The 20957-nt window shown below is 44.6% G+C and overlaps 1 protein-coding gene across 2 annotated transcripts in view; it reads right to left on the bottom strand.

The window, feature by feature from the left end:
• The window catches only part of KDM7A (lysine demethylase 7A), a 63724-nt gene extending 43068 nt beyond the window's left edge, over window positions 1-20656 (bottom strand). For both annotated transcript variants that reach the window (XM_066997925.1, XM_066997918.1), the window contains exon 1: window positions 20493-20656. In XM_066997925.1, the coding sequence (XP_066854026.1) occupies window positions 20493-20611 (119 nt within the window). In that variant the 5' untranslated portion in view covers window positions 20612-20656. The remainder of the gene's footprint in view (window positions 1-20492) is intronic.
• Window positions 20657-20957: the final 301 nt, after the last annotated feature.

Raw genomic sequence — 20957 nt, forward strand, 5'->3', positions numbered from 1 at the left:
CCAAGGTCAGTGCAGCAGGAGGGCAGGAGGTGCTCCAGGCACGCAGCACAATTCCCCTGCGGCCTGTGGAGAGGCCCCTGGTGGAGCAGGCTGTCCCCCTGCAGCCCATGGGTCCCACACGGAGCAGATCTCCACGCTGCAGCCCGTGGAGGAGCCCCCGGTGGAGCAGGTGGATGTGGCCTGGAGGAGGCTGCGGCCCATGGAGAGCCCCCGCAGGAGCAGGCCCCGGGCCGGAGCTGCAGCCCGTGGAGAGGAGCCCACGCAGGGGCAGGGGGTCTGGGGGGAGCTGCCGCCCGTGGGGGACCCGTGCTGGGGCAGTTTGCTCCTGGGGGATGGACCCCGTGGTACGGAGCCGTGTGGGAGCAGTTCCTGAAGAGCTGCTGCCTGTGGGCAGCCCCCGCAGGCTCAGTTCGGGAAGGACGGCATCCCGTGGGAGGGACCCCACGGGGAGCAGGGGCAGGCAGTGACCCTGAAGGAGTGGTGGAGAAGTGTTAAGGACTGACCACAACCCCCATTCCCCTGTGCCACTCTGGGGGAAGAGGTAGAATAGGGTGGATGGGGGGGGAAGTATTTTTAGTTTCTCACTGCTCAAGTCTTCCACTGATAGGCAATAAATTACATAAATCTCCCTATGCTGAGCCTGCTTTGCCCATAACAGCAATTGGTGAGCCATCTCCCTGTCCTTATCTCAACCCACAAGCTGTTCTTTTCGTCATATTTTCTCAACCTGTTCTGTTTTTTTGGGGGGGAGGGGAGTGAGCGAGCATCATGGTGGAGCTTATCTACCTACCCATGTGAAACCACCACAACTTTACAGGAAACACTGTCCCTGAAGACTGCATGGTTGCACGAACCCATCCAAGGCACTGGGCTGCTCTTCTCTGCTACAGCAGCAGTGTTGGTGGATCAAGTATCAGAGCCAGGTCAGTCACCTGAAGGTTTGCTGCACCTTCAAAATCTAATAGCTGCTTACTCAAACTATTCTTGTTTTTTTTCTTTTCACCACTTTTAGCGTTATCAAGCACATCCATAGCATTCTGGATATTGCTTAACTGCTGTTGTTGGTCTCATTGAAAGAATCCTGGTTTCAGCAGGAAAAAAAAAAAGCCAACACAGAAGACAAAGCACTCTTGATTCAAGACTTTATTTTCACATCCCCTTTATAAGAGATAATCACATGAAAAGCTATCTTATTAAAAGACTATATACTCTACCGTTATATAAAATTTCAAGTATAAAAGGGAATGAATGCAAATCTTGTATTCATTCTTGCTAGTATGTTTAGACACAATACCTTCTTTCTTTTCCAAGCTCTAAAATTGCTAAAAATTGTTTTTTCAGAGATACACTTATACTCTCCCTGAATAAATACTGTGGGTACTCTTCTTTTTCTTTCTCCGCTATCCTATTTCTGAGCAAGAACTCAGCACATCCTCTTCTTCAACTCCCCCTTACATCGACACCCACAAGCTTCTGTTGTTATGTCTCAGAAAGCACTTGCAGGCATTATCTGGTACAAGGAAGAAGAAAAAGCACACATCTTGACATCCAGTAGGGGAAAAAAAAAAATCAAAAATGCTGGAACAGATGAAAAATACTAGGGCTATTACAGCATGTTCCCCGTTATTAGGAATGCAGGGCTATACACAATTACTAGGGGTATAGGCTTTTCTCCCATTGACTCCTGCTCATTACATGAAAGAACAGATCCCAAAATCCTTTTTTGACTTCCAGTTTGCCTCCAAAAGAGCTGAGAAGACGTATAGACAGTGATTCCCTACTGTGTCTTACCAGGAACGAGAAAAAGAATACTTAAGTTCTTGAGGTAGCAGAGATCAATTAGTAATGTGACAACCTTAATTGTCCAAAAACTGTAGCGACTACCTCGGGGTACGGTTTCTCAGAATATTAAACTGAGCGTGGCTGTTGCTCCGAAGAAAAGGTCCCAACCTGCCTCCCGCAACTGCCTGACCATATACTCCCCTTGTGTCTGTCACTAGATCTAACCATCAGGCAGCCACACATCAAGTCAGCTAAGCAAGCCGATCAGCAGCAAGTTAGCCCCTGCTCAACTCACTTTTTCAAACAGACTTCAGAAACCCTGACAATAAGAGTCTTAAACGTAAGTAAATAATTCAAGTGTTACCAGTTACGGAAATACCTCACTATTTACCAAACACAAGCTTAGTGGAATTTTTAAGATGTGTTATTCGAAAACAATGCTTTATTTCATTTCTAACCTATTTTGGGTTTCTAAAAATGACTGCTCAACAATAGGAAAGAGATGTCACTTGAGCAATCTCAGGCTGACAATACACACACAAGATTGTATCAGGCCTTACTACTAAATTTCAAATCACAGATGAGAGATATTCCTATTAAAATACTGAGCAAAGAACTATCTAAGTGGTAGGCACGTACTACAATAAACTTTTCAGTTTACAAGGTCTGCAGTTGCTGCTTTCATTTCTGTGTATTTGAGCTTAACAACAAAACCCAAAATATTATTGCCCTAATTGTCGAAATTAATTAGCCAAGGTGCAAGGTATGCAAAGAATGGTTTTGCATACCCCATCCCAAGAATGCAAAGAGAAGCATTTTTACCCAGCAAGGTGATTAGGTACAAAGTCAATTTGGCAAACTAGTTTTCTGTTTAGTCGTTAACTCAAGCCTATACTATGCAAGTGGTGCAAGGATGTCACATAGGCAATATTTACAGGATAAAACAATGAAAGTACTGAAGATGTCACTGCCACAGCTAAATAGTTCTCTAGTACTTCTGAAGCCACAACTGTTACTCCTTCATGGAAGATATGAAAGTAATTAATTAGGAATAGAAAGACGAAGTCAGCGTGACAGTACTGTTGTCAGACTACATGTCAGACTACCGTAGAACAAAAACAGCTAAAAAATTAAGTTCGTTTGAAGGAGAGTCTAAAACTTAAAATAAATGTGGTAAGCTTTTAAAAAAAAATTAACCAGTTAGATATTTTCCCTTCTTCAAAATGCATGTAGTTGCATACATAAATATGAACACGCAGTAATAAAACTGACCAAAATACAAATCAACATGGAAATGTGGAAAGAACCACCAGCTTCCTCTTAGTCTTACCACGATAAGTATGGCAACAACTCTGGAATCACAATGGAAACTGTAATTTTAGGCTTATGCAGGGATTTACTCTGATAATTAAATAATTTAAAAGAAGTGGCGGACTTCTATTCACTAAATATTAGAAACATACTGCCATAAAACAAATTATACAAAAAACACCCAACAGGAAAGTATTTGAGCTTTTATTTTCTCCATATTTATTAATTTTCCAAAGCAAAGTATGTTTTAAGGGGAACTATTCCTATAAGCACATTTCAAATAGAATACATAAATACACTATTTAAAAAGAAAAATCAAAAAAGAAAAACATTTATCTCTAGCAAGTATTCCTTCTCTTAGGGCTACCAGTTTTCTCCAGAAAATACTTTTTCATACGACAACCTCAAGAATAACAATGCTGCATGCCATTAACACACAACTCTGCCCCTCTTTGATTGCTCAGACATCTTTCAGTCTTATGAGATCTTCCTCTAGATTAATCATTACATCACACACTAAAAATATAAACATTCATTATATAGGTTTAGTATTCCCTAATGTAATTGATCCCTGTTCCTTTTAAATTAAGTAGTGTTTCTCTGACGTGATGTGTCACAGTAATACAAACATGCAGATAGGTATATGATCTATTTTAATTTCCAAAGGGCTTTCTAGTGATCAAACTCTCTGGACATCCAGAATCAAAACCTAAAGTTTGATACCCATGGTAGTATCATCCTTGCAGCAGACACTTTTAATGCCTACACTCAAGCACATTCTTCCATTGAGAAAGAAAATCAATATAAATAGTTTCTCTTTGAAGTACCACTGCTTTTCATTCACCCGAAGCACAGAGGCTAAAATAAATAAAAATCAGCAAGTGCCATCTTGGCAAAGAAAGCTCAGCTCCACAGAACGGATTCTGAAAAGTAGAAATGTAAAAGGAAAGCCACGAGCAATGGAACAAAGCTATCTAGTTCCGTAACAATATAGGTTCGGGTATGGATACACAAAACCTTCCACCTACATTTAGGGATGTATTCAACTTAACCACCATGGGACCTGAAGTCTTGGGGAAACAACACTGAACTTATTTGCACATTGATTCTAATTTTCTGATTTTCTAATTCGAGTCCAATCAGAAAATGAATTGCTACATTTTTGAGAGTGAACATATACGTTTCCAAAGATCTGGTGTATTAGTACAATCAAACTGCTACATTGAAGTAAAGAGAGAAAGGATCCCTACTTTCATAGAATACTTTGACAATTGAGTATTTTGTATAATCAGCATAATCATGTATCTAATCATCTATGCTTATGAAAAGGTTACGTGGAACACTGATTTTCCATACAATGATTTTATATAACTATTACAAATTGGGGCAGGGTTCAAGCTGCAGTCAAAATAAGTACAGGCTCAGGATTTCCAAAGAACTTCACATGCAAAAATGTCCACCGAAGGCAAACAACCTTTTCATCACCAGATAGGAGTGTCAGGAGAAGACACACAGACTGGCTTACCACCATGAATTACATGTAACAGCTTTATGAGAGAAGTACTTCTGCTAGTAATAACTTCGTGACAAGGCAGAGTTAACATCGCTGAAGTACTTGGGATGTATTCCTTCTGTTTAGTATCATCCATTAAGCGCACACACGATTTATCTCTCCTTATGCAATAAGAGATTTCTGCTTATTCTTTCCAACTATACCGACCGCATTAAGCTGCTTTAAAAGAATATTTACAGTTCATTTTTGTCCCCATCCTTTTGAAAACACTGTTTTACAGAAATGAAGGTCTGAAGGAACCTAGATCATTTACTGTAGATTTTTATCAAAATAAGCTGCCTCAATAAGATCAGAAAAATCACATTTAAGTAAACTACGGCAGACCTCAAAACTAAACAGTATGTCAGTGACAGCCGAGAGAAAAAAGCCTTTAAAAGCTGCAGTGGTGTTTGAAGGCCTTATTTCAGTGTGAAAGTGATTAGATGAGATAAACCAGGATGACACCAGCAAGTGAATCATGACATATGATTTATAGGAAAGCAAGAAAAAGAAGCCTACATCAATCTGACCTGAAGAGCATCTCTTCAGCACTTTAAAACTAGCAATCAGCTCAGGAGTCCAGGACTGCCCTGTACTGCAGCTCGTACTCCCGCCTGCCTCCATTGTCCCCCCAGTATGCCCAGCCTGACACACCACAGAAGAGGGAAACCAGTTGCCTGGTCTTACAGATCTGCTAAGAGATGGCGGCTGAAGTAACTGCTAGAAGCATGATGAAGTAAATGAAAGCTAGCCTGCCCTCCCCACAACTGATGCAGGAAAAAAAAAAAAGAAAAGAAAAAGAAGCATTAAGACTGGATTTAAGTAATTCTAGGAAAACTGGTTTCTTTGTTACTGGCTTCTTTGTTATATGTTGTCTACACACAAGTGCTTGCCTCAACTTTCACTGGTGTTATTTTCATCTTTCTCTTCCTCCATGCCAACTTGCACAGACTAATTCTGTCTCTACCTTAATGAATCATTGCAGATGATGCAGTTTAAGGGGTGCTGAGTCCCAGTTCCTTTGGCCACAGACAATACAAACCAGTCCTGGTTACACTGCAGAGTTTGTACCAGGTTTCTTTTCCTGGTAGGTAGCAAGGTCCTTTTGTGCACCAAACGCACAAGCCGGCTATTTGGTTCTAAGGAGAGGGCAGTGGAAGAAGATGAAAAGTAGGAAGTGAACTGAATCAAAAGCTGTCTTTGAAGAGAAACTGAGGCTCTACCCACAGTGACAAACAAATTTCAAGCAGCAGTGACATGATACAGCTTGCACTGATCTAGCAGCTGGCAGCCAGTGGAAGAGGCAAGCTCCTCATTCACTTCCAACCAAGCACTCTCATTCCCTTTCTCAGCCATAGCCCCAGCACTAGTCTGGTTACAAAGCACCTTGTTTTCACTTGCCTATCTGACAGAAACTAACCTAACCAGTTCAGTTCCCGGTTTACCAGGTCACCTTACAGCACAGACAGCTATCACAGCCAGCCTGTGAAAGGGAGCGGGACTGCGCAATCTGGAGAGGGCTGTAAGAAGCAGGACTGCCCTGTCTGGCAGCGGAAATCGCTAGGCTGGTCGGGGCTATGGGGTAACCTTACCCTCACTGTGCACTGATGCTTGGACTAGCAGGGGTTAATGGATTGCCAACAGCTTACACAATCAGGTTGCAGGGAGAGATGTTCTTCTGAAACAGACCTGAAAAACAGCCTAGAATTTAACTGTATGATCTGCACAACACAGAAAAAAAGATGTTATCACATCCAAGAGATGTGTGTGTTGGCACTGGACGCCAAGTGAAGCAAGCTCTTTTTAGATAGCACAGCATTTATGATGGTCTTACTCTGACTGCCTTTAGATATCCTGATCCTTCTTTGAAGTATTTAGTTTTATCAGTTCCTTGAGACCAGGTAGCTGTAGATCCAGGTGCAAGAACGGCTGAGCCAGGTACCAGGCAGAGCCATGATTTTATGCCACGGTCCATGTTGTTTGCCTACAAAACTGTCTTTCCAGTAACTCCAACAGATCAGTTTGAAAGCCACATTTCTAAACCACAGGATGGCTCTCCGTAAAGAAGAACAAGATCAGAGAGATGAACTTTCAGACTGTTTCCCACCTCGTAGTTTGAGAGAAACATGATGACCATTCTGAAAATGTTTAGACACCTGCCTGCTTTTAATACAAGGAGTGTTGCTTGATGCCAGGTTGTTGGAAGACGAGACTTGATGTCTTTGTTTGTGTGCACACACATTTTGTTTGGCTGGGTTTGTTGTTGTTGCTGTTCTGGGTGTGGGGTTTGGAGTTTGTTTTAGAACACTCACAATACTGACACACTCAGCAATTCTTAAATTCCAGAATTACACACACACAAGCCTTAGAAAAACACATTTAATGTCATTCTTTTATATGAAACAAATCTCTTTAGCATTAAGTATTAGGCCAAACAATTTGTTCAGGTGATCTACACCACATATTAAAAACAGTTTTTGATCCACTTGGCAATCTCGTTGGTATCTTCAGCAGTTCCATTTCCTTCTCAACAGCTCGAAGCGTTGACTGCTCCTCACCAGCGAAGGGCCTGGAGTGCAGCCTCCTGCGGAGCGCTGCCTGGTAGTTCCGCTTGCCTAATAAAGACGAGCTGTTTAGAAAGATCAGGTTGCCTAATAGAGACAAGCTGTTTAGAAAGATGATGCACGCACGACAAGTACTATCAGTACCCTGTTACTTCATGCAGCGCAGTCTGTACATCTTTCAACATCCTGAGTAACGCTGTCAGTAGACACCATCAGACCTGTCTCAAGCCCAGTCGCAATAAAAGCTATGAAGGTGAACAGGTAGAAAACCCACAAAGGCTTCTTTGCCTGAAGGGACTGATCAGGAAGCTAACAACTGGGTTTTTTTTAACCTGTGCACCTGCATTAGGAAATGTCAGGCATGATTTGAGAACACAACTTTCAGTTAACAACAGGGCAGTACCCTTTCCTAGCCCCCCGTTCTAGCACCAGTAACCAGCATTCGCACAACCTTTAAGACTGCACTGCTGCAAATCCCTTATTCCTGGGTTACTTACTGTGGGGCTGTTTATACAGACTGCAGCAGCAGCAGGTTCGTTCAGGCTGCTTTACGCACCTTTTAATTGGTGCCTTGAACTGAACACACTGCTTTAAAAGTTTCTGAATCAGATTGGTGATTGGTTTTAAAGACATCCTAACACTCACCAGAACACTCAGGCTCTGCAGCTGTACCTAAAATGAATTTATTTCCTTCAAAATTCAAATCATTAAATATTTCCCCTCCCTTAGGAAAAAAAGCAAAAGTCAAAAACATTTTTATACTCTTTTGTCTCCCAGTCATGTAATTCCCCCTCCAGTCTACAATCTTCTTCTGCCATTGCTAAGAACTTACTTTTTCCCTTGATCAAGCTTCTAAGCAAGCACAATAATTTCTGCATTTTCTAACTACAACAGAGAATAACGCATGATGGCTTCCAAAGCTTTGAAATACCTTACTTTTATATGGCAAATAAACTGGAAGTCAATAGCAAGCAGAGACAGACGCTTCATTTTTGAAGAAACCCGAGAGCAAACTGGCTCATCATCGCTGCTCACCATCCTCATTTTAAACGCAGATGGAGTAGTTGATTACATTAACTTCTATTTAAGCTATGATACAAGCAAACTGTTTCAGATACACAGATAATGAGTTTAAATATCAGATGTTATGTTGGCTGGCTGGCAGAGCAGTAAGTAGAATAAGCTCCTTCAATCAACTGGATAATGCCCATAATTTAGAGATCTTTATTGGATTTTCAGCTGCTTATAGAGGTCCAGAGGAACATACCAGCAAAACTGCATCCCTGTAGTCCATGACATATCAATAACTTGCTTCTACACATTATTCTATCTACAGTAATCTAACTGTTCAATCCTCCTCAGATGGAATTAATGAAGCATAGTTATTTTCAGACCACATGGAAACTTCAAATAGCGCAGAACAAAGCTAAATAGAGTTTGGGGGTTGAGTTACATCAGCACTAAGGTTTAATTTTATCTGTATCAACTATTTTTATTCTGGTTACAATTTAACACACTGATTTTAATCTCAAACTCTAAACAGTTCAGATCCAGGTTACTGAAAGCAGCTTTGCTCTTTCATAAGCTATCTAAAGTCATCTACATTACTTGAAAAGGTACAATTCCACATCTTTTATTCTAGATTGAGTACACAAACACTTTTAGAAGTAATCTTTATATCACAGTCCGTGCAACTCAGCTCCAGAGCTTTTGGAAGGGAAAAAAGATATTATCTATATATTAATCTGGCATATGTATATGTAGCTCTTATGTCTTCTTTTTCTTCATAGTAGGCACAACACAGTTAACATGTGAACAACGATACACACAGGAAAATATAAAGCAAGAATCAGAGGATCTACTGCAAGAGGTCCCCTGAAAGCAAGTACATTTACTATTCCTGTAAAAATTACCGGAACCATCAAGGTCTTTAGGACAAAAATTCTAGCTCAAAATTTTCTTAGTTGTTTCTATGAGTAAAGATAGGAAGCCTGCCAAAGAGCAACACGTCCATGTTGACACGTTTTGGGTGTCAATATGACAAGCAGTGATTATATGAAAGTGTTTTGATATAAGTCTTTGCAATTCAAGAGTGAAAGTACACATCGTGGGTCCCATGCTTTGTCTGCGAAGGAAATCTGCACCACTACACGCTGTAGACTGACGGGCCAGGACACAGCTCTGCAAGAGGAGCTTGTGGCTGTGGCGAACAGCAAGAGGATCTTGACACAGCAACGCAGCCTCAAGGCAAAAGAAGGCTAACGGTATCCTGGGCTGCTTGAGGCAAAGCGTGGCCAGCAGTGAAGGGAGGTCATCCTTCCCTCTGCTCAGCACTGGTGAGGCTACGCCAGGGCACTGGGACCAGTGCTGGGCTCCCAGTACAAGAGGAACAAAGACTCACCGGAACAAGTCCAGCTTGAACCAGTCCAAGACCTTTTGGAGTAACGCTAACACCTAACAGTTGTTGCCTTTCTGGTTTGAAGGTGGCAGTAATAGTTTCCTTTCCTTTTCTACCTCTACTAAGATAACCCAGAAGTTCCAAAAACACTTTTCTTGACTCATTAACAACTAGTAAATACTTCACATGAGGAAAGAACTAAATCCTTCACCACCATTTCCTAGATAAGGGATTGGAGGTCAACAATCTCCAAAGAGCATTAATTTAGTCCAATCTTACACTGACTGCAAAATATTAAGCCATTTTCTTACAATTCAATTACAGAATCACAGAATCATCTAGGTTGGAAGAGACCTCCAAGATCACCTAGTCCAACCTCTGCCCTAACACTAACAAGTCCTCCACTAAACCATATCACTAAGGGCTCACATCTAAACATCCTTTAAAGATCTCCAGGGATGGTGACTCAACCACTTCCCTGGGCAGCCCATTCCAATGCCTAACAACCCTTTCAATAAATAAGTTCCTCCTAATATCCAACCTAAACCTCCCCGGCGCAACTTTACCCCATTCCCCCTCGTCCTGTCACCAGGCACGTGGGAGAATAGACCAACCCCCACCTCTCTACAGCCTCCTTTAAGATACCTACAGGGAGCGATGAGGTCTCCCCTGAGCCTCCTCTTCTCCAGGCTAAACAACCCCAGCTCCCTCAGCCGCTCCTCGTAAGACTTGTTCTCCAGACCCCTCACCAGCTTCGTTGCCCTTCTCTGGACTCTCTCGAGCACGTCCATGTCCTTCTTGTAGCGAGGGGCCCAAAACTGAACACAGTACTCGAGGTGCGGCCTCACACCAGACAGGGGCACAATCACCTCCCTAGACCTGCTGGCCACACTGCTTCTTATGCAAGCCAGGATGCTGTTGGCCTTCTTGGCCACCTGGGCACACTGCTGGCTCATGTTCAGCCGACTATCAACCAATACTCCCAGGTCCTTCTCTGCCAGGCAGCTTTCCAACCACTCATCTCCCAGCCTGTAGCGCTGCTTGGGGTTGTTGCGCCCCAGGTGCAGGACCCGGCACTTGGCCTTGTTGAACTTCATGCAGTTGACCTCAGCCCATCGGTCCAGCCTATCCAGATCCTCCTGCAGAGCCTTCCTGCCCTCGACCAGATCGACACACACACCTAACTTGGTGTCATCTGCGAACTTACTGAGGGTGCACTCAATCCCCTCATCCAGATTACGTAAGAGAAGTTTATTTATCAGTTTTTTTTCTTAGTATTTTTTAGTTTGATGGTCAGTGGTATGTAACACAGTCAAGCTACTTGAAGAGTGACGTACTACTCATTCATTATACTGACAAGTCCCCAACTTTGCAATCTAAATATATCTATAGTCAACTTTCCCTAAAAATAAAGTTCTTACTTTTAGCAGCAATTCAAACCTTAGAATTGCATAGGACAACCTCAAACTGTATATCTATCTTCAGAAAACACAAGAATTAAGATTGGACATGATGATGCCAATTCAGAAGCTTCCATCCAGAGAAAGATACAGAAAGCTGTATTTCAAATTAACGCTGAACATCACTTACTTTCTGCACACCTTACAGTAGCTTCCATCAAATCAAAAACTCAATTATGAGTCTGTATCAGCATCAGCAAGCTTACTGGCTGCAACAGAACATAGATCTTCCACATATAATTTAAAAGAGATGGTGACCACACAATACTGATTATCTGACCATACTCAAAAGCTAATTTTTTTCATAAGTTTTCAACTTTTTCATGATTTTGCCTCCTTTCTTTGTCCCCCTCCAGCATAACAACACCGTACAATCAATGACAAAATGGAATTAGATGCAGCGCTATCCTATGCAAAGATACCGATTGGGCAGGACTCGGCAAATTTCACAGCCATTCAAGTCACAGACATGCATTGACAAATGCTAGAAAAATAAAAATGTCACAAGGGCACTGATGTGCAATAAGCAAACAGAACTGTACAGTTAACCCATATCTGTTCCTTAATGTAAGGAAACAAATTCTGGGAAAACTACCAGTTGCACATGAGGCATGTATTTACCTTTGTAAGGAGCAGATAACTACCCCACATTAACACGTCAAGCAGTGGCACCAGCAGTGGTAACTTCCTTTCACCAATATACAAGATTTCAATTTCTTACAGTAACGAGCCTGTTCAGCATCCAGTAACAGAACCAGCCAGCTGGAAGTAAAGAGTTTTACACTTGTACAAAGCGGAGGGCTTGAGTTTTCTTCTTTAGCCAATAAAGTTATTTCCACATGCAAGTAAGGGCCAGGAAAGAGAACACACAGTATGTTTTCATTTTGCAATGCTAGCTGAAACACCAGTTCCAAATGACAAAATTAGAATTTAACCTTTACTAGTCAGATGTAAAAGCAAGAGGTAATGTTTGCAGAAGTATTTGAGCGTTATTTCTTTGCTTCAGAAAATTCTGATCTAGACAGATGATAGTCCCTAACCCTAGTTCATACCTGAATCCTTCATAGTGGAAGTCCATGATGCTTCAAGCACTGCTGCCAGACCACACTGGAAGTTAAGAGCTACAGCTCAGGCATTTGCTTTCACTGGGTTAAATAAGGCACTCACTTTTCAGTAAGGATGCCAGCCCAGTCACTCAATACCAACAACTAATCCACTATTCTTCCTTAGCAAGAATAAGAAGAGCATTCTAAGCTACTGCTCCCGAGTTCATTACAAGATACAGGAGCAGCACATTTCACCGAAGCATTAAGAGATTCACACCGATGTCCCCAGAGGTCCTAGCAACTGACACAGGAGAGCACAGCATCAGAGGCAGCAAGCTGCTGCTCACTTTCACAGCACGTCGATGTATCCTCCGTGCAGACAAACACTGCACTTGGAACTCAACTTGAGATTTAACAGACTACATGCGTACAACATTTTCAGTAGCGTGCTTTTGGTCCTTTCTTGAACAAGCAACAGAGCACAGAAAAATGCCTGGACAACTCATTTGGGCTTGAGACTGTGGCCTGCCAACACGACACACCATCATGAAATAAAAAGGGAAAGAAAGCTCTGTCCTCAGAGGCAGACTGACGACATTTGCCTGGGCACACTGTCACGTCAGTGTGACCATCCTTCTGGTAAGGTTCCTAAACCGCCCCGTACCACTCACAGATCTGCCCTCAGTATTCCTGAAAGGCACGCGTTAGGTTCTGCAGCGACCATTCCACTTTTGCTTGCTTTTGATGCTGAGTTTAGCAAATCTACTGGATGATGTTATCATCTAGCAAAAAGATCGGAATATTTTTTGTTACCGAAACAAAACTAAAAATCTGTATCACTGGCAAGCCAACCACAAGTTTTACAAGCAGCTTTGGATAATAAGACATGGCAATTCCTCTGGCTGCTTTTCATTTACACAATTTGGCCTTTGTGTATAGGCCCTCATACACCAACATCCCAAAAGGAAAATGTCAGTCTATTCAGAAAATACCTGCTGATAACTGGTAAGAATGACAGATCAGATCAATCCTACATCCTGAATACCAAAGACTTCATTTCTCAGAATGTCACCTTTCCTTGCACTCATCTTCATGATGAGTGCTTTAAGAGCTTTTAAGTGAATAAAGCATTAATGTACACGGAAGAAATATGATTAAATTTATGAAATTAATTTGCCAAGCTACCTGTAATGTCAGCTGATGGTTTCAAATGAAAATAAATATACTTCGTACAACAATGTATTAAAAATTTAGAGCAGTCATCCTCACTACAGTTAGCTTTTAAGACAGAATGATATGGAGGAGGAGTTTGGTGTGTTTTTTTTTTTTTTAAAGCTTTCTTGCTTTTGTAGCAAACATCAGCATTTATGGCTGCCTGAGAAGCAATGAACTCAATATTTTCAAAAAGAAAGACCAATTTTAAAGTCTACTTTAGTTAATGCTGAAGTAATGGAGAAAACAGTATTAAATATTAATTCCATTCAAAAGCAGAACTGACCCGAGGAGATGTAACTAGCCACATAAATCCACATTACCACCATACAGCAGACATCTGAAGACTATTCATACTCCACAGACTGTTAGTTCTATGTATTTGTGAGCTAATGTTACAATACATTAGAAAGGACTGACAGATGAGAAATAGCCTAGCCATTCTAAAAGCTGTGTGTTTCACTAAAATCTCTCCTCTACGTTGCCAACAAAGCAATAGCAATGTTTTTAAATGAATTCTCAGACTTGGGCAATGAAAATACAGGAGTGTTTTTCTGTTTTTGAAGCACATACATTGTACCTGTGAAAGTCTTTGCTGATTACTCAGAGTTGTTTTGAGACGACGGTATTTGATTTCAGAATTATGTAGGGCAAGTATAAATATTTATATTAAGAGCATGAGTTCATCTTCATCTTGTGCAAACTGTCATGTAAACAGAACAGAGACACTGCATCACATGATCTTTCAAAAGATATAGAAAGTGCACAGAACACTGAACTGAGCATATGAAATCTGCTAACGAATATGGTAACTGTCCATGAAAAGCTAGAAACCACAAATGAAGAGTGAAAACAAAATTAATGTGATTTTGCCCACTGGCAGTTAACAGAATGAAACTCCACTGCAAGGCTTAACCCATTTTATCGCCATTTATTGACATTATTGTTGTCTTAAGAGAGCTCAGCATTACAAACAGCCAACAGATCAAGATAAGTTAAAAAAAAGGAATATATTTCATATCTGCTAGGTGTTATAGTGCAGAGCAGATACAGACGTTAGCGCACCAAGCAGTAGCCTCGTACCCAGAGTTCTCTTACCTCTATAGTCTGTGGACGTAAAAGACACAAAACAGAGCCATTTGAAAACATTTTAATTCTTCTGTCAGGTGAAGCAAATATTAGACAAAGCAAAAGGAAAGAAAGATACAGAAGTGCTACGTAAGCACCAGGAAATAACATCTTTGTAACCATAAATTAACTAGTTACGAATTCGGTATTAGTCAGTGAAACTACAGAAAAAACTTGCTGCATCTTCATTTACGTAATGAAGAATGGGTGAAGAAAAAAACAACAGTATCAGTAAAACTGATAAAGATCAACCACAGCATTACAAAAAACGAAAGGCGCTGTTTAAATCACTAATGCTGAATCTTTATATTTTTTAAGTAACATTTAACAGGTATTAGAGCTATCAGCATCCTACCCAGTATTTAGAAGTTCACAAAAATCTTGTTGCATTCTAATTAAATAAGCCCAGTGATGTACTTTCCCCCTGTTTGTCTTAGAAATGTTGACTGGACAATGCCTTTTTTTGTTGTTGTTCCTGTCATGGTTATTTAACCAGAATGCATATTCTAAATCAGCTACTATGCTTTCTTCCAGAACATCAAATAAAAAATGAAAAAACAGGCAGATTACAGATCAAAAGGAAAGAAGTGTTAACTTTCAGAAGCATATACACTTCAAACAAAGCCAGTTTTGCAAGAAAACTGTAAAAGGAAAAACTCATACATATAATGCTAGATGTTATTACATAGTTTCAAAAATTGAAGAAATTTGAATACATACTACTGTGCAGTGCTCATTATGGAGGAATACATCTACTTTAATATATATTAATAAGTCTTCCCACTTCACAGATGGGAACAGAGAGGGGGGGAAAATGGCTTACTCAAATTAAGACTATAAAAGGATTTGAAACAGACATTCAATTACACAAGTGCTAGTCTGGCATCTTCATTGCTGCTAGTTTCTTCTCAGTTTAACCAAAACTAGTCTGGCATCTTTATTACTAGTAGTTTCCTCTCAGTTTAGCCCAAACTGTTTCAGCTGTAGCACTGCTAGCAGAGCCGAAGTCACCTGAAATCACCTAATTCTTTGGCAGAGGACACACAGCTCAGGCCTCCACCTTCCCTCTAAGGAAACAAGGCCAAACCAAAGAAAAGCAAGATCAACAAACGTGTCGTTCTCCCTCGAGGTCTCAAACATTACCCTAACATACTCCCAGTTTCCACAGGAAGAATTTAAGGCTTACATATCATAAAAGCCAGAAAGCCAGCTCAATAGCCTCTGGTGCCAGATCAAAGCGCTAGTGACCAGACAGCGATTTGTTGATTCACTTCAGGCCCCCGAACACACTTAAGCATGTTTCATAATTAGTTAGTTTTCTGCGAACAGAAGGTCTGCACCAAAAGGCATCTCTAACAGCCTCTCCTCGCACCCTGCACGTTTCTTGGCAGGGCATCGCCATACCTCGCTCGTCCCCAGTCCCCTCCCGTTGCGGCCCGGGCGCTTCGCCCTCCCTGCAGGCCGGCGATGAGCAGGGACGGGACGGGCAGGTTCAAGGCAGACCTGCACCTGCCGACAGGCACCCAAATGAGGCTCCACAAAGCTGGGTGAGCCACTGACCCCAAAGAGGGCAGTAAGGAAAAAAGCCAGGCACTCCCCTGTCTTATCCCCCCCGCTACCATTTCCTCCAGCAAGGCAGTCCCAAGCGGCGCTTCACAACACCCGGAGATCTGCCCTCGCCCCAGGGGAGGCTGCTCAGCTCAGTAACCCGGCAAAACCCTACCCCAGCAGAGGAATGCTCTCTGTCAGTTTCCTCAGCGGAGCTGGCTTACCGAACAATCAGACAAGCACTGAACCAGCAAGACAGAAACGACACGAGCACGCGGCCGGGAGCGGGCCAGCCTCTTTGAGCAGCAGAGGGTCGGTGAAGCCCATCGTACACAACCTCGTGTGTAAAGCGCCAAAACAAAGAACCAATTCAGGCAAAGGAGTCACTATAGCACGTAGGTTTCCTTCTTTCCCTGCGGAGAAAGAAAGCCTGCCTTCAGAGCGCGGAGCAGCGCGTTAGGATAGATACGTGGTGCCCTCTTCCCAGCTGCCAGAGGGAACCTTCGTTTTGTGGCTGAGGTCAGATAGGAGCGGTTGGGAAACATTACGTTTCTTCAGAGACTAAAAGAAGACACGCTCAAATCTATCTGAAAGTCTTGTACCAGAAAAAACATGTTCTACATGAACTTTATTGTGATGTTTTGTTTTTTGCAGGTTTATTTTTCCATTTGAGAAAAATGTAACAAGCTTCGAGGTATTTGCAATCCTCGAAAGCATATGAATCACTCTTCTTTTCAAATGATGTTACTTAATGTTTTTTAATAATGACAAAGCTGTAAAAAAAACATCAGAAGCTCAATGGCAGAGTTCTATATATCACCAATGAACTGCTCTAGGACAGGGGCAAAGAGAAGTTGATTCTTTCAAGAAGGCTTCAGAGAGCACAGAATAATCCTGAGAGCAAGAGCCATCAATTTAAAAATGATTACATATAAATGTAATCAATTGGGGTTTGTGTTGTAACAGAACTGCGTTCATATGTACAATGCATACAGAGGAGGGCAGCGTTCCCTTCACTGCCCTCTAACCTGCCCAAATACGCGTTGATTTCTGTAAACACGAGCAGTCAAAACAGATACAGCCGTTATGACCACTAAGTTTCATTTATACAAAACACCAAAGATACAACTGCACGTAACGCTGAGCAAAGGTGGATGGGTTTTCTTTCTTAACTCTCTCTGCGAGGGAGTGGAGATGGCACAACAACTTTGTTGGTGCAATTATGAAATATTAGGAAAAGCTACCAATTTTTGAAGAAAAGGGATGCTTCCCTTCTTTTTCCCTATTGCTCTGGCTTTGAAGAATAAAACACTTCCTTAGCTCCATTAAGCTCTTTTTAACGTGAGAAAGTGACATGATAAAGGTTACAAGCATTTTAAAAGGCAAAGACTGCTTGGGGAGTGAGATCACTGCAGCTGGCACTGACACGTGGGCCGGTGCCTTACCCTACCTGCCACTGGGGCACGCTGGAAGCTCAGCGCAGGATCGCTCACAAACAAAACACCCCTGGAGAAGCGCCCCAGCAAGCCTCCCAGGGGCACGTGCGTTTCTCAATTCTCGGTTTGACAGACTGGCTTCTCTCTGCTCCGTTACGGCCAGTACAGTACCAGTGCAGTCTGACAAAGTAAACAGCCTCTCAAAGCCAACTCCATGGTAATCTACTTCGGAAGCATTACGGACACCGCTACGTGGTGCGGACAAAAACTGAATTATATGCTTAAAGAAACTTCAGCTTGTTCAGGCTGGTCTTAAATCTAGCCTACAAGAATAAGTGACATCTATGCAATGCAGTTATATCAAGTCAAACACGTGTCACGGACAGAAAAAAAAAAGGACAAAGAGTTCAATGCTGACAACAGGATTTCTGCAAACTCCAGACATATTCTAACAGTTAACTGTAAGTTACACACAGACACACACACACACAACATATATTTTTAACTTTACGCAGACAATATATCACAATAAAAGACACGAGTGAGAAAAGAAGGCAGGATGTGGTTAACCTAATAACTGTGGTACAGCATCAAAAAAATGAAGGGAGACAGGGGCAGAAGGAGAAGGGTCATGCATGGTATCATTTGAAGACAAAGCCCAGAGCTCAAATAGGTGTGAAGGGCTACTGAAAAGACTCAAGAAAAAGTTGAGCACAAGACGACAAAGGGGTTTTTCTGCTGTGTTTTATCTGGAGTATATTCTAGACAAGAAAGGGAGGCAGCTTAATGGGACACGTTCATTAAAGGAAGAAAAAGCAGGTAAATATGGAAATTGTCTAAAATATAACTGTATGTGCCCCTCTAAAAGATTTGACAGTCTGTCATATCAAATCTCTAGAGTCTCTTCTCCCTGGCAAGCCATCCAAGGAAGTGCTGAAGCCTACAACACACGCAGACACATGTAATGCTCTTTTGTTCAGCAAAAGATAATTACACAAGATTGTGGCCAGGTGCTAGGTCCACTTACAGAGTAACTAAAACCCAGAGCGTAGGTTCATAACCTCCTAAGGCACATGGAGACGTTTGCTTTTACAGAACAATTTGCCAGAAGAAATAAAATACCCATTTGTTTACGGTGATTAATGTATTGACAACAGTAATCCAAAAGAGTCATTGGAAGGCGGACAGCGCAAGAAGAAAACCCAGAAGAAGGATCCCGTGCCATGCAAAGGGACTGGCACAGCTGTCGGAACAGACCTCGCGCTGCCTGCTGCACATTATTACCAAGGCGCTCTCTTGACTACACGCAGGCAGGCAGCACGGAGTTTTGTAATCCAGTAACACGCACTGCATATCATGCTAGCGCACCTTAATCAAGCGTGGCTTTCCATGCTTCTTAACAAAGTCACATCAATTCCAATCCACAGGCTGGGTAAACAAACAAAAGAAAGAAATCAAGCGAGCGAGAATCCAGTTCCCCCAAAACTTCAGACGTTTCGGACCGGGTATTTTCTTTCACAAGCTACGTAACAGACCTCAGATACCGTCAGACAGAGGGAAGGGAGCTCCCAGGGCAGAGCACAGCTGGGAGCAGATAACAGTCTCCCACGATCCCGTCCCTTTGTCACGGGTCCGCGCGAGCGTGCGGCTAAACACAGAGCAACGCAGCAAGAGGGCTGCTGCCAGCTCCCCCTGGCACACGCGGGGCTGCAGGCGACCGAGGCGGCTCAGCGCAGGCACTGCTCTCCTGCCAGCCGCATGACAGGGCTCGACGCAGGAGCCGCTGGGGATCTCCGGGCAGACGATCGAGACTTTAAAGAGCTGCGGAGCGAGCAGTCCTTCCCACCCCCGTGTCAGCCAAGCCTTTCCTCCTCTTAACCACTTCGGAAACCAGCTCGCTCGTACCGCAGCAATATTAGCGCACAAGACCGGCGTTTCAATTAAGCTCGCGTGCAAAGCGAGCAATTCCCAGCACAGGCTTGCAGACCGACACACGTGTAGAGAAACACTTGCTAGAGACAGCCCGTGACCCTACACAAGGGCCTTCAGACGATGCCCCAACCTTTCCTACCAGAAGCGACCCTAAGTTTTGACAAACTTGTGTCAAGCCACTGTAATGCAAAGGAGCCGCCGCGCTCCCAGCTTCAAACAACAGCACCGGCGAGTGCAGCAGCAGCCGCCTCATTAAAAATGTTAATGAGGAGCTGTTTGGGGGAGGCACGGCGATTGTGTTTTGCCTGTTGTTTTCTTTCCAGTCCTTGCAGCTCTTTTTATAGTTTCTCTTACAGCCTCCTTTGACGCGAGGGGACCCCACACACAAAGGGCCAGCCAACTCTACCTCGGTCCAACCAACAGCCCAAACGCCGCGAGCGCTGCCTCCTTCCAGCACCCTGCCCCTCAGCACCCTGCCCCTCAGCACCCTGCCCCTCAGCACCCTGCCCCTCAGCACCCTGCCCCTCAGCACCCTGCCCCTCAGCACCCTGCCCCTCAGCACCCTGCCCCTCAGCACCCCTCTCACACCGCTGCAGGGGGAAGAGGGGGCGGACAGCGAACCGGTGCGGGGAGCCCGGGGGACAGGCGGCTGGCGCGGTGCGACCCAAGCCGACCCAGGCCAACCCGGGGGCCCGGGGCGCCGCCGAGCCGAGCCGAGCCGTGCCGGCAGGGGGCGGTGCGGGCGGCCTGCCGGCTGTTTTTGTTCGGCGGGGGGCATTTAAACGCCCCCCCCCCGGCCACCGCCGCGCCCCGCCGCCGGGCGCCCCGCGGGACGGGGGCGGACACGCGGGGCCGGGCGCCCCCCGCTCGCTGCCTCCCTGCCTTTGTTCGCGGGTCCCGGCGCCCCTTCCTCCCCCCCCCCCCCTCACCCTCCTCCTCCTCCTCCTCCTCCCGGCCTCCCAAACGTCAAACCCAGCGGAGCCCCGGCAGCAGCCCGGCACGGCACCGGCCCCGGCCATTGTCCGCCGGCCGGCACCGGGGGCACACGGGGACGACGAGGCGAGGCTGCCGCCTGTCCGCCCGCCCGTCCCCCCGCCCGCCCGTCCCCCCGCCCGCCGCCTACCTGCCGTGGAACCAGTCCTTGCAGATGTCGCACTCGATCATGAAGCGGCTCACGTCGTAGGGCTCCCGGCACACGCAGTACACGGGGGTGGCGGCGGTGCCCACCGCCGCTCCGGCCATCTTTAAAGAACTCACGGACTGGGGCGCCCGCTCCGCCCCTCCCCTCCCCGCCCCGCCCCGCCCCTCCCCTCCCCGGCCCTCCTCCTCCCCCTCCTCCTCCTCCTCCTCCCCCCCCCCCGCCCAGAGGCACGGCGCGGGAGCGAGCGGACGGCGGCGCGCGCACGTGCGTCACCCGCTCCCCCCCCTCCCTCCCCGCGGGCGGACGCGCACCGCGCCTGCGCGCCGCCCGCACCGCTCCCCCCTCCCCCCCGCTTCAGAAGAGCGGACGGCACCGAGCGTGCGCGGGGGGGGGAGCGGGGGGCGCGGAGCGCGCTCCCATTGGGCGGCGGGAGGGGACGCGCACGTG

This window comes from Anser cygnoides, chromosome 1, assembly GCF_040182565.1.
Source record: "Anser cygnoides isolate HZ-2024a breed goose chromosome 1, Taihu_goose_T2T_genome, whole genome shotgun sequence".
Lineage (NCBI taxonomy): Eukaryota > Metazoa > Chordata > Aves > Anseriformes > Anatidae > Anser > Anser cygnoides.